Source organism: Muntiacus reevesi, chromosome 8 (genome assembly GCF_963930625.1).
Source record: "Muntiacus reevesi chromosome 8, mMunRee1.1, whole genome shotgun sequence".
Taxonomy (NCBI): domain Eukaryota; kingdom Metazoa; phylum Chordata; class Mammalia; order Artiodactyla; family Cervidae; genus Muntiacus; species Muntiacus reevesi.
Genome location: NC_089256.1, coordinates 42,825,818 through 42,839,680, shown reverse-complemented (window position 1 = coordinate 42,839,680; position 13,863 = coordinate 42,825,818). Strand labels below are relative to the sequence as shown.

Below are 13,863 nucleotides of genomic sequence, written 5' to 3'. Positions count from 1 at the left end.
CACTTTTCACTTTTATGCATTGGAGAAGGAAATGGCAACCCACTCCAGTGTTCTTGCTTGGAGAATCCCAGGGATGGGGTCGCACAGCGTCAGACATGACTGAAGTGACTTAGCAGCAGTAGCAGGTAAGAAGAAAAACCAGGAGCAATGAACAATAAACATGTAGATGTTTGGCACCTAAGAGGCAACAGAGAAACTGATAATTCTTGAACCTTTCTTTCCAGTTGGTCTCCTGCTACACCTCCTACTGCAGCTGAACAGGTCTCAGATTCTCCGCAGACAGCCTGTACCTTCTCCCTCTCTGCTTTTTCTGATGGAGTTCGGGTCACCGGATGTTAGTCACTCACCCGTGTCTGACTCTTTGTGATCCTGTGAACTGTAGCCCTCCAGGCTCTTCTGTCCATGGAATTCTTCAGGCAGGAATATGGGAGTGGGTAGCCATTCCCTTCTTCAGGGGCTTTTCCCAACTCAGGGATTGAACCTGGTCTCCCGCATCGCAGGCAGATTCTTTACCATCTGAGCCACCAGGAAAGCCCCTGATTGCCAGGAGTTCCCCCCATTTTTCTACCTCTCTGAATCCTTCCAGGCCCACTTGCCCTGATGTTGTCGTCTCCTTCCTCAGAACCCTGAGAACAGTCACCTCTCTTGTTGGACTGTCAACCGTGTGTGAGGCTGGGCCCACTTATTCCAGTGTTCAGCCAGCTGCTTTGCATCCAGTGGACAATAATTACTTAATAGATGACTCCAAGTCATCTGTGCTGTTCCCTCCTGGTGACCCCTTGCTGGTGCTCTGCAGGTTATGCCTGAGCAGTGATTCTACTCAGGGTCCTGATGAAACTGCTGGTCTTAAGGTAGTTTAGGAATCCCTTCCCAGCCAAACAGTGCCAGTCACCATGGCAACAAGTCACTGTAGTTGATGTCTTGGTCAATAACACCTGTCTTCTGAGCACTTTGTTCTTTTTGTTTGTTTTAGGTTGGGGGTATGTAAGTAAATCTGTTTCCATTGTGGGTTAAGCAGGGTCCATCCCATCTGTACTCAGAGCATAGAAACAAACAGCTGAGCTACAAATTAACTTTTGGGAGTTCATCTGCTGGCATGTGTCAACATCAGGGGTCCCTAACTGCTGGGATCTAATGCCTGATGATCTGAGGTGGACCTGATGTAATAATAATTAGTAATGAAGTGCACAATAAATGTAATGCGCTTGAATCACCCCCAAACCATCCTCCTCTCACCTCCTGCATTGTCCACGGAAAAATTGTCTTCCACGAAACTGGCCCCTGGTGCCAAAAAGATTGGGGACTGCTGGTCTACATGATGATTGATCTTTCCTTTTGGTTTTCCTTCTTATGTGGAAAAGTAGAAATATTTCATTGGTCCTGGAATACTTTGAACTGACATTAATTAAAGTAAGAAGTCCTCCATATATTCATATTCTCTTATTCGGTAACATCCAAGTTGTTAAGCTGCCTTCATTTGCGTTTCTAAATGGTTGCCGTGTTCTAAGGGATGTCTTTATTTCTCAGATTTGCTAGTCTGTCTGCCAATAATCCATTAGTCCTAAATGAGTGGGACGTGCTCTCTGGCCAGTGCCTCTGTTCTTTCCCTTTTCCATGTTGGTATCCCCACAGCTCCGCCCTCTACACTCTTCTCTCTTTACTTATTGCATTGTCTTCAGGCAACTTTTGCTACTCTTGTGCCCTCAGGTACCACCTCTTGACAGCTTATTTCCAAAGCTATCTCTGTAACTACTCTTCTGTATTGAACTTGGACCCTGTATCCTTTTTCCCACTGGCAGAAGTCCCATGAGTACCTCAAATTCCGCTTATCCAAATCATAATTTGTCTCCTTCTCAAAACCTAATTATTGGTTTGTATACCCTGTTTCTGGACAGGCGTTGTCATGTACCTAGTTGCCCACGCTGGAGCCCTCAGGGTTGGTAAGCTATGTCGGGTTCTCTAGGAGACAGGCTCTGAGATGGAGATTTGCATAAAAGTGGAGGTTTGCATACGAAGTGTGTTCAGGAGCTGTCTCCTGCCCTCCACCCCACTCCCTAAAAAAAGTAAAAGTGAAAAACCATTCTGTTGTTGTTTAGTCATGTCATCGTCATTGTTCAATCGCTCGGTCATGTCTTGACTCTTTGCAACCCCATGGACTATGGCACACCAGGCTTCCCTGTCCTTCGCAAAATTTAATGCCTAACCTGGACCCAGCCTTAGAGTTCTTCTTAACCCACAACTGTTTGGCACAAAACTATTTACTGGATTTACACGTGAGATGAAGTCTGTCATCCAGGTCTGACGTTACGATGGACATGTACAGGTACCTGTGTAGACCTCTGCACACAACCATGAACAACCAAAGGTGGGTGGCACCTTGCTTAGAGAGCCTGTCTAGATAGAGGTTGGAAGGCCAGGAGTGTGGGGAGGTGGCTCTGGAGCAGGAGTGGACAGGTTAGAGAGCACAGTCTTCAGAATACGCCTGCCCTGCAGTCCGAGAGTCTGGAGCAGCTGTAGAGAACAAAAGAACTTGGTGCTAACCTTCTCACCTTCTCTCTCCTCTCTCTCAGGTTACGTTACAGTGGATATTTTGGGGGTGTTACTGCCCTAAGTCGAGAGCAATTTTTCAAGGTGAATGGATTCTCTAACAACTACTGGGGATGGGGAGGCGAAGACGATGACCTCAGACTCAGGTGAACAACAGAGACATGTCCCCTTCACGGGGTCTGCTAGCTGTAGTTGTGTGTGGTCCCTGTGGATGCCAGGCCAGCAGGTCATGAGGCTTGAACTTGTCCTAGAAGAGTGGCAGAGGGTGGGGAGGGGGGTGAACAAGGTGGCCCAAATTGCTCTTTGCCACTGGCAGTTTAGAAATGACAGAGGATGGTCCAGTTCTGGCTTATGGATGTCTGGGGTCCAGGAGTGTTGATGGAGGTGTCTGTGGACTTGTCAGCAGGTCTTAGCTACTGAGACAGGGTCTCACCAGTGAATGGGAAGTCCCAGACTAGAGTGTCTGTAAAGCTACAATCTGAGGAAAGTGTCCAGAAGTCTCTTCTAAGCCTCTGCCTTCTCTCAGACCCCAGGTGACACTGGCAGTTCCCAGTGTTGTGCACAGCAGGGAGTGCCAGTCGCACACCCTGGAGCAAACCAGGATGCCCTCTCCCACGCTCTGTGGGAGCAGCTGCTGGCATAACCTGGACCTGCTGGCATGACCTCAGATTCTCTTGGACTTTTTCCTACTCTGGAGGATTCACAGGGAATATGCCTGGTCTCCTCTCTCAGCCCCTTTTCCTGAACTTGGGTTTCGTGGCCAGATAGTTATGGGTATCCCTAACTCCCAGAATTAAGTAATTTTTAACAAGAGCCTGGGGCCAGTATATTCAGACTTGTATTAACAAGGTCTTTCTGTTAGGATACCCCCCATCCTCCTATTGTTGCCTCTTAGAAAGAAAACCTCTCAGCTGGGGTTCCGAATTAATAGATGTGTGGCTTTCAGCAGTTTTCCTTTGCTTTTCCATTGCTTCAGCATGAGGAAGCCATGGCTCCAGGTTGGTCTTGGTCCCAAGTCTAGGCTGAGAGTCTCTGCAGTGTTTTTGGCAGGAGGGAACGGATCTCTCTGACCAAAGGCTGCTTAAGGATGGCTGTAGTGATGGGCAGCATACTTCATGGCCCAGCCCATCAGCAACCGGTGTGGCCATGGCTTAAGAAGTGGACAGAAGATGCCTGCTAGATTGCAGGGCAGGAATAGCAAGGGCTCAGCCAATGTATCCATCATATTCCCCAGCTCCTTTTTACTTCCCAGATGGGATGGTTAGTATAATTTTACATTGGTGATGGATCTTCATTCTGTTTTTCCTGTTGCTCTTTGACTTCAATGTAAAAGGGAGCCCCCAAGTTTGCTTTCAACATCATAGCCTCCAGAGTGGTTCTTGATTAATGCTATGAATAAACCAACTGATTTGAGCATAAAAATTTTGTAGAAATTTCTTTACTACTTATTTACTCACCCGTGCAACAGGCACCATCCTCTTTATGCTTATAGAGTACACATTTTGCAAAGGATCCTCCACATAGATTGTCTTGTTTGAGCCTGTCAGATCAACTGTGTGTACCATTGCTATTTTACAGTTGAGGAAACCCAGGTCTGGAATAGTGAACTGACTTCCCCAAGGTTGTAAATAATAAAGTCTAGTTTTGAATCTAGGTTTGTGACCTTTAGCAGTTGTACTTTTCCTAAAGAAGAAAACACTAGGTAAATTAGGGATCCTGAGAGACTTGGCCTTTTAAAGATCTATTTTCTCAGCTGTTTTTGGAAAACAACAAACTGTGTATTGATACATCTTTGCACCTCATTAGTAAATGTTAAGTGTGATTCTTTTATGGATTTATTGCCTGAGTTCAACATAAGAAAATTCTTTTTTTAAAATACCAAAAATAATCAAGATATATGTATGGGCACATGTATATAAATTTTTGCAAGTGATTTTTTCCTTAAGTGCCTAGTGGTGGATAAGTGGAACAGAATTTTTCTTTAAACACCTCTGTTATTTTTCCAGGGTTGAACTTCATAGAATGAAAATCACCCGGCCACTGCCTGAAGTGGGTAAATATACTATGATCTTCCACAAGAGAGACCAAGGCAATGAGGTGAATATAGAACGGTAAGTCCTGGAGTCACGTGCCTGACAGGCTACCTGTTTAGTCTCTTCAGTCCATAGTCATATGCCAGATTTGATCAGATAAACCAGTTTATTTTATTCAGAGCTTTTTCTTAAGGTAATTTTTCAAACAGACCCAAAAGCAAAGGGAATAGTCTATTGAATTCTCACATAGACGTACCCCATATCCAGTTTCAATAGTTATCAATTCATAGCCTCTCTTTTTTCTCTCACTTTCTTTTCCTCACCCACTGGATTGTTTAGAAGCAAATCAGATATCACAGCATTTCATATGTAAATAATTCAATATGTATCCTTAAAATAAAAGAAGTACTAAAAAAATGAATTGCAGTACCATTATCATGTGTGTGCATGCTCAGTTGTGTCCAACTCTTTGCAACCCCTGGAGAAGGCAATAGTACCCCACTCCAGTACTCTTGCCTGGAATATCCTATGGACAGAGGAGCCTGGTAGGCTGCAGTCCATGGGGTTGCTAAGAGTCGGACACAACTGAGCTACTTCACTTTCACTTTTCACTTTCATGCATTGGAGAAGGAAATGGCAACCCACTCCAGTGTTCTTGCCTGGAGAATCCCAGGGACGGGGGAGCCTGATGGGCTGCCGTCTATGGGGTCGCACAGAGTTGGACATGACTGCAGTGACTTAGCAGCAGCAGCAGCTTTGCGACCCCATGGACTGCAGCCCGCCAGGCTCCTCTGTCTTTGGGATTTTCCTGGCAAGAATACTGGACTGGGTTGCCATTTCCTACTCCAAGAGATCTTCCCGACCCAGGGATTGAACCTATTTCTCCTGCTATGGTAGGCGGATTCTTTACCACTGTGTCACCTAGGAAGCCACCTTTATCATACCTAAAATAAAATTAGCAGTATTTCTTTACTGTTATCAGATGTCTAGTTAATGTTCAGATTTCCCTGATTATCTCATAAATGCTTAAAAATTTTTTTAAACAGTTGGTTTATTCAGGTGAGGATTCTAGACAAGTTCGGCACATTACATTTGAATGATCTCTCTGAAATTACTTTTAATTTGTAGGTTCCCCCTTCCTTTTTTTCCCCATTGTAAGTTATTTGAACAAGCCAGGTCATTTGTCTGATGGAATTTTCACATTGTGGGATAAAGGGAAAAAATTTGCATTGGTTTATCATTTCAAAATGATGAGTGTATGCTACCTACATCCTTCCAAATGTAGTTGATATTCTTTTTGATACTCGGATTGTCTTTGACAAACATTATCTTTTCCTAGCTGTTCCTGAATCCTTTTTGACATAGCTCTAGTTGTTTTGAAAGCTTCTTTCCCTTTGCTCTGGTGTGATGAGCTGTTTTAGGTTCATCTTGTGTTTCTGCCCCAGGAATTAACTCTTTCACCAAGGAATCCTGGCGGAGAAACCAGTTATTTTGGGTGCTATGACTAAGGATTCATAGATTCTCTGAAGCTTATCCGAGGGCCTGTCAGCAGTGGATGACATGTATCATTGTACATCCTTCTGTCCTGTAGACCAGGGGCTCACCACTTGCAGGACTGTCCTCATCATTGGTTCTCAAAGTCTTCCATGGAGTCTCCATGGGAACACATGGCTGTCGTTGGTGTCTGTTACCTTAATGAGAAAATATAACTTCTTTTACAGTAGGAAGCCCAGCAGGTGCAATAATTTGGAAAGGTGCCTTTGCCAAACTTTATGGCAAGGCAAAAAGCAATGGAAATAGATGTTAAATTCTTATCATTCATGTTTGTTCTTTTTGTCTTTAGGATGAATCTCTTACATCAGGTGTCACGTGTCTGGAGAACAGATGGGTTGAGCAGCTGTGATTATAAATTACTCTCTGTGAATTACAATCCTTTATATGTCAACATTACAGTGGATTTCTGGTCTGATCCATGACCCTGGCTCTTCTGGTGACATTTGGAGGGACTGAATATTTGATTGCAGTAATCTAGAGACTTCCCCTAGTAGCACACGTTAAGAACTTGTTGTGGCCAATCTTTGAGCTGACTTTCCCTCTTTGGTATTTTCTTAGCAGAGTTTCTGGTGATGTGGAATATAAAACAATTGTAGAAGACAGCTTTCTTAGTTGTTTTGATCATGAAGGTTAACTATGGTACTGTAGATAACTTGAAGGAATAAGTATGAAAGGACCACTCAAAAGATACCATGAAGACTACTTGAGAACTCTGATTGGAGAAGATTTATTTCTGTTTGAAGTGATACATATTTTCTGGAATGAAAAAGGCCATGGGAGATAAGATGCTGAATGTCCCAGAGAATCAGAATTCTTCTCATCCCAGGGGGAAAGGGTTGAAGATAAGTTTCTCTTACTCATTTACCCTGTGTGGTTGTCTGTGAAGAGGTGGGTCCCATGTGAGAGGAAGGCTGAAGAGGAGGAGAGAAAGGTGAAGAATCAAGATACCATGAACTTGGGGCTGAAGAGGTGGCAGAAGGACCACGTCAGGCAGAGAGCAGCTGTGGCTGTGGCCCTGCATCGGGTGTCTCCTGCCCAGGTACCCCTTCCAGCCCCAATTCAGCAGAGAACACATTTTATCTACTAGTTTTTAGGGCATTTTTGTAAAATCATTTTGTACGTGTAGGGTATGATGTAGCAGTTTACAAATTGCATATTAACTAATAATACATTGGAAATACCTCTGCAGTAAATATGAAGAAGCTTTGGTTGTTCATTCTTGTTTTTTTTTAACTGTTCTTTTGTTACCAAACCAAACTTGGGTGTGCTTTCTCACATGCAGTACAGCCAGTCTACTGAAAGCAGTCTGTGATGAAGCACTTATTGTGGACACCAAGCAAGGAATCCAGGCAGCTAGTGCTTAAGAGGTTCAAGCACTTAAAAAAAAATTATTTATTTATTTTAATTGGAGGCTGATTACTTTACAATATTGTAGTGGTATTTGCCATACACTGACATGAATCAGCCACGGGTGTACATGTGTCCCCCATCCTGAACCTCGTTCCCTCTCCCTCCCCATCCCATCCCTCAGGGTTGTCCCAGTGCACCAGCCCTGAGCACCCTGTCTCATGCATCAAACCTGGACTGGTGATCTGTTTCACATATGGTGATATACATGTTTCAGTACTATTCTCTCAAATCATCCTACCCTCGCCTTCTCCCACAGAGTCCAAAAATCTGTTCTTTACATCTGTGTCTCTTTTGCTGTCTTGTGTATAGGGTCATTGTTACCATCTTTCTAAATTCCATATATATGCGTTAGTATACTGTATTGGTGTTTTTCTTTCTGACTTACTTCACTCTGTATAATAGGCTCCAGTTTCATCCACCTCATTAAAACTGATTCAAATGCATTCTTTTTAATAGCTGAGTAATATTCCAGTGTGTATATGTACCACAGCTTTCTTATCCATTCATCAGTCGATGGACATCTAGTCTGCTTCCATGTCTTAGCTGTTGTAAACAATGCTGCAGTGAACATTGGGGTACATGTGTCTCTTTCAATTCTGGTTTCCTTGGTATGTATGCCCAGCAGTGGGATTGCTGGGTTGTATAGCAGTTCCATTTGCAGTTTTTAAGGAATCTTAAAAAGCTGTTCACATTGTTCTCCATAGTGGCTGTACTAGTTTGCATTCCCACGAACAGTGTAAGAGAGTTCCCTTTCCTCCATACCCTCAACAGCATTTATTGTTTGTAGACTTTTTGATACCTGCCATGCTGACCAGCGTGAGATGGTACCTCATTGTGGTTTTGATTTGCATTTCTCTGATAATGACTGATGTTGAGCATCTTTTCATGTGTTTGTTAGCCATCTGTATGTCTTCTTTGGAGAAATGTCTGTTTAGTTCTTTGGCCCGTTGTTTGATTGGGTCGTTTATTTTTCTGGTATTGAGCTGCATGAGCTGCTTGTATATTTTTGAGGTTAATTCTTTGTCAGTTTCGTCATTTGCTATTATTTTCTCCCATCCTGAAGGCTGTCTTTTCACCTTGCTGAAACACTTTTAGGGAAAAGTTTTTGAAGACAGGATGAGAGAGAGGGGTTGCGGTGTGTGATCAGCTCATGGACATCCTTCTGATTGGTTGTTGGTAAGGTAATCAGGAGTCAGCATCATCAAGCTTCTGGTTCCAATACATCCAACCCATCTGGTGTCTAGGTGTTTGTGGGCAGCATAGAGTTAACTTCTTCCACCTGGTGAGCTTCAGTATCTGCAAAACAGCTCAAAGGACATGGCTCAGAATATTATCTATATAGTGCTTGAGAAGGAACTAAAACTCCTTGACTTCTTTTAATAGCTAAACTCTTATAATTTTACCTTTTTTTTTTCTCCCATTCTGTCTGTAGTTCTTCACTTCTCTAATTAAATTTTCTCTTTGGAACTTAGGGGAGACTTAGGAGGCTATAATTTCTGTACACATAAGAGGCAGGTGGAGGATATGGAGGTGGGTTTCCTCCAAAGGCTGCATAGGGCCCTCCTTGGTTCCAGTTTGAGGCCTTCAGATGTGTTCATGTCGGTAATCCTACTGCTTAAAAGCAAACAGGTGAGGCTCAGTCCTCTCCCTCCCTCCCGTCTTCATCCTTCTGTCACTCTGAGCTGTTACGGGCACGTTCCTGTGCGCCAGCTCCAGGCCTGTGCAGGCGCCTCTGCGCCTCGGTTCCTGGGCTGTGTCATGTTTTTGTCTTCATCCTCCTGGGTTTGCTTGTGATCAGTGATGTACATGGAAGGGCTGCCTCAGGGGCACACCTGGTTGGTGAGAGGATGGGAAGGGCTAAAGCCAGAGCCCACGGCTCCTGAGGCTTTGATTTTGGAAGGAAGTTGGGGCCGTGGCACTGATTAGGTACTGGTGAGCTTCCTGGGAGCGGGGTCGTGGTGTGGGAGGAACATCTAAGGAAGGTAATTGGAGATGGATGCTGGCTCAGAACACAAATAAGAATATTTTGTTCTCCTAGGACAATGGGCAGAAATAGTGCAGATGTTGGTGTTCTTGAGCCCGTATTATTCACCTGTGCCTGAGGGTTTCTCAATCCATCATCATATTGTGACACTTAGTTGTTAAACTTCTACATGAATGTGTGCCAGCCAGTTAGTGTAAATAATATCCTTCCCAAGTAAGGAGAAGGAGGGAGTAGGAAGACTGAGGGCTTCCAATAAAGATAGCAGTCACCACCCAAGTGGGCTTCCCTGGTAGCTCAGTGGTAAAGCATCCACCTGCCAGTGAGAGAGATGCAAATTCAATCCCTGGGTTAGGAGGATACCCTGGAAGAGGAAATGGCAACCCACTCCAGTATTCTTGCCTGGGAAAATCCCATCAGCAGAGGAGCCTGGCAGGCTACAGTTCATGGGTTTGCAAAAAGTTGGATACAACTTAGCAACTAAACAACAAACAACACCACCCAAGTTGGGAAGGAGAATTTGAAAGGAAAGTGCATTCTGTGGACAGGACAAGTTTAGCCCGGCTCGCCTGGCTTAGCTTTAACCCAGTAGGGGAAAGCAAAAGCTGTGTTTTTTTCTTTATTTAGAAAAGAAATATTGTAATAATGGTTTTATTCCCCCCACACTCTCTTGTCTCTTCTGAAGAATCTTCCTCTAGCATTCCATCCTGATTTTGAAAAACTGAAGTATAGTTGATTTACAATATTGTGTTAGTTTCAGGTGCACAGTTGTTCTTTTCTTTTGCAGATTATATTCATTATGGGTTATTACAAGATACAGGAATCTTGTGCGATACAGTAAATCTTTGTTGCTTATCTGTTTTATTTATAGTAGTTTGTTAATGATCCTGATTTTCTCGATTATAATCTTGAGCACGCTGAACCTTTGTAATTGTCAGCAGCCTATGTCAGGGCCCTCCAGTTTGGAGGCTGTGGGTCCCTGGTCATGGTTGGGGAAGGTAGAGGAAGAGAATGGTGTATGCAAGGAATTTGAGGACCCCGACTGAGAACAATCTCTCATTCAATGGAAACAAAATACGATAGGTACTACGAGGAAACTCCCTATGTATTTTCAGCTATTAACAAGGCATCTGCATTTTTTTAAAGGTTGGAAACCACCATCCCATGCCTATTGATGTTCTTCAGGTAGTTCTTTCAACTAAGATAACATGCAAGTCATTTGAAGGACTGGCTATGAAAGGTGTTGAGGTGGAAGATAGTTTTTTAAGACCTTTCTTTTCCCACTCTGCCTCTGTACCTGTACCCAGGGCTGAAGCTCATGACCCTGGAGGCATGCGGCTGCCCGCTTGCTCTGCTGGGAAGTTTGGCCTCAGAGGAACCCAGCTTTCCCAGTTGTCTGCCTTTGGTTGTCATTTGTCACAAAGAGGCCAAACTTTTTGAGTTTTGTAGATAAAACTACTATACTTGCTGGGGATTATATGAGTGCAGTCTGTTTGGACACCATAAATACTTAACATGAAGAATGTACTGCTATAAAAGTTTTTACTGATTTTTTCTCACTTATACTACCACTCCTTTTTATAGTGCTTTATGGTTTATAACATTTTTACACAAACTTTATTGATGCTCTTGAGTCAAGAGAAGTAGGGTAGAAGAGGATGTGGCGGTCCCTTGGTACAATATTGTCTCCATCTGGGCCTCTCTTATTCTTTTTTTTTCCTCTGGCCATGCCACATGGCTTGTGAGATCTTTGTTCTCTGACCAGGGATTGAATCCAGGCCCCAGCAGTGAAAGCACTAGGTCCTAACCACTGAACCTCCAGGGAATTCTCTGGACTTCTCTCATTCTTTAAGGAAGGTTTCTTATCTCTACATCCTTGGCCTAGCTCCTAGAGAAGTTTGGTTTCTTCTGGACTCGAAAGTATATTCCATTCTCATCTAGTCTCTAAACTTTTTCCCCTGATTCCCTCCCTGATTTTTCTGCCCTTTACCCCCTCACTTCCATTCAAGCCCCAAGGGGGCTTGCTTTTTCCTGGGGCCCCAACTGCTCTGTGAATGGACTCTTGGGAGAGAGGAAAGACATTTTCTGCTAGACTAACAACGTCCACTTTCCTCAAGTCCTATGTGTATATAGTGTCTCTCAAAAGCCATTAAGATGTCTCACAAAATGGAGCATATTCAGGAGGAACACTTGATAAGTTCTTCACTCATCACATTCCAAAAATTTTTTTTCAAGATACTATTCCTTAGTGTCTTAATTGTTTAGGCTATTGCTACCTTCATTAGCTTCAAATACAGTTCGAAGGCCATCTTAAACCTGCTGAGAGAGCCAGACGTCTCTCACAAAGGAGGGGGCCTATTGGCCCCCAGGGAGTGCACTTGACAGGTAAGCCTCCATTATTCCACTGACAGCTGCTGAAGTAAAAAACTCAAATAAGATTGAATCTTATGTACGTATGTGGGGAGTGTGATGTGTGTGTGTGTGTGTGTTTGAGATTTGGGGCCTTGGGCCGAGAGGTTGGTGGAGGTTGGGACACAATAATTGAATGCTGGCTCTTTGTTTCAATTTTCCTCAGTTTTTAAATTTTAACTTTCCAATAATTTTATAGGTAAATATGTAGTACTATAAAGAAAATGCAGATTCAAGTAACTTCCCAAAGTTGGCAAGAGGAAGAGATAAGATTTGAACCCAGGTTTCTTGACTCCACTGTCTAGTCCCCCCCCACCCCCGCCCCAGAACACTCAGGAGATTATGAGATTTCTCTGTGAAGGCAGAAAGGGCAGAGATCTTTGTGTTAATGAGACTCTGGAATAATAACACACAATAATACAAGACTCTGGAAATAATATACAAAACTGGAGATGAACCCACTAAAATGCCTTATCTTGATGTCCTAGTACATTCTTTCACTATTGAGCAGAGTTTTGCTGAAAAACTCTTACTCACAGCTATTGTTTGAGGGCCAGTGAATTTACACCAGTATGTTTGGTCATTAAGCTTATCGCAGTGAATTGAAGTAACATGATATTAGTTGGCATGTGGGATTATGGGCCAAACAGAGATCTTCAGACCAGATTTATGGTATGACTTCCTGTTGGTATTTCTTACAGGCTGTTAGCTGTTCAAACACATACTTCTCGCTGAATCCTCCCAGTCCCCCGTGAGACCTGTCTTTCTGAAGCAGGTTTTAAGAGGCTGACTTGCCAGAGTCATGAAGTGCTGGGGTTGGGTGTCAGGTTTTTGACTCCAAGGCTCGTGTTCTTCACCACTTCATGGTAATAAAACAACAAATACACAGAGAGAGGAAATAAGGATAGGCAGAGTTATTTGGAGACTGTCTATCTTAAGAAGCCCAGGGACACATCTGCAGATAAGTGGGATGCTGACTCATTGCAAAAGCTCTCGAGAACACACCATCGGGAACCTTGAGGTGTCTTAGGAAAAGGGAGTCAGACCCAGTCTTATCAGAGCATTTGGATTTGGGGTGGGTCATTTGGGGAGGGTTTAAGTCAGCCGGATGTGCTCTGTAGTGGACGCTCTCAGAAAGCAGGGGCAGTTCTATGATTGTGTATCAACACATTTTACCCACCGGGAAGGACTAGTGGAAGAGTAGAGCTGTAATTACAAACACGTAGCAGTCACTTACTTTAGCCAAAAAAGGGTGTGTTTGGCATTTTGAGAGTGGCACAGTGACCTTATCTTTGTGCTTGGACAGAATTATGAAGTGGCCTTGATTTGTCTCATTTCATGAGAGCTTATCTGAAGCTGACATTCTGTGAATTGTTTAGGTCTAGCAGAAGAATAGCAAGGTGTGGTAGTGAGTGCCAGGCTGGCTTCTGGAAGTCAGGGACTGTCTTTTTTTGAGAGAGCCTCAGGGTGGATACCACTAGAAAGTAGGACATGGCAGCAACCTTCTGTCTAACCCCAGAAGTTTCCAATTTATCTTATTTAAAGAAGGTGTTTGCATCTGTTTTTGGAGTTGTTTGGGGTCTCCGGGGAGGGTGGTTTGGGAAGGGGTCTGGTAGTTATACATTTCTCAGCAATGTGCCTTTTTACAAGATGTTTTGGCTCTACTCAGTAGATGTGGCCATTCGAGCTTTGTGATAAAAATGTCACATGTGAAAGCAAACTCAGTAGCTCACAACTAGTCTCCTCTGTGTTTCTTCTTTCTTTTAAAATTTTTATAATTTTTAATTTTTTGGCCACATTGTGTAGCATGTAGGATCTTAGTTCCCTCAGCCAGGGATCAAACCTGGGCCCCCTGCAGTGAAAGAGTGAGTCCTAACCACCAGGCTGCCAGGGAATTCCCTCTGTGTTTCTTCTTTGATTGAGTCTCAC

At 43.6% G+C, this 13,863-nt stretch overlaps 1 protein-coding gene across 3 annotated transcripts in view; it reads left to right on the top strand.

Moving 5' to 3' along the window:
- The window catches only part of B4GALT4 (beta-1,4-galactosyltransferase 4), a 28,864-nt gene extending 21,528 nt beyond the window's left edge, over positions 1-7,336 (top strand). For all 3 annotated transcript variants that reach the window (XM_065943092.1, XM_065943093.1, XM_065943094.1), the window contains 3 exons: positions 2,571-2,693; positions 4,554-4,658; positions 6,424-7,336. In XM_065943092.1, coding sequence (XP_065799164.1) covers positions 2,571-2,693; positions 4,554-4,658; positions 6,424-6,556 — 361 coding nt within the window. In that variant the 3' untranslated portion in view covers positions 6,557-7,336. The remainder of the gene's footprint in view (positions 1-2,570; positions 2,694-4,553; positions 4,659-6,423) is intronic.
- The last annotated feature ends 6,527 nt before the right edge of the window (positions 7,337-13,863 follow it).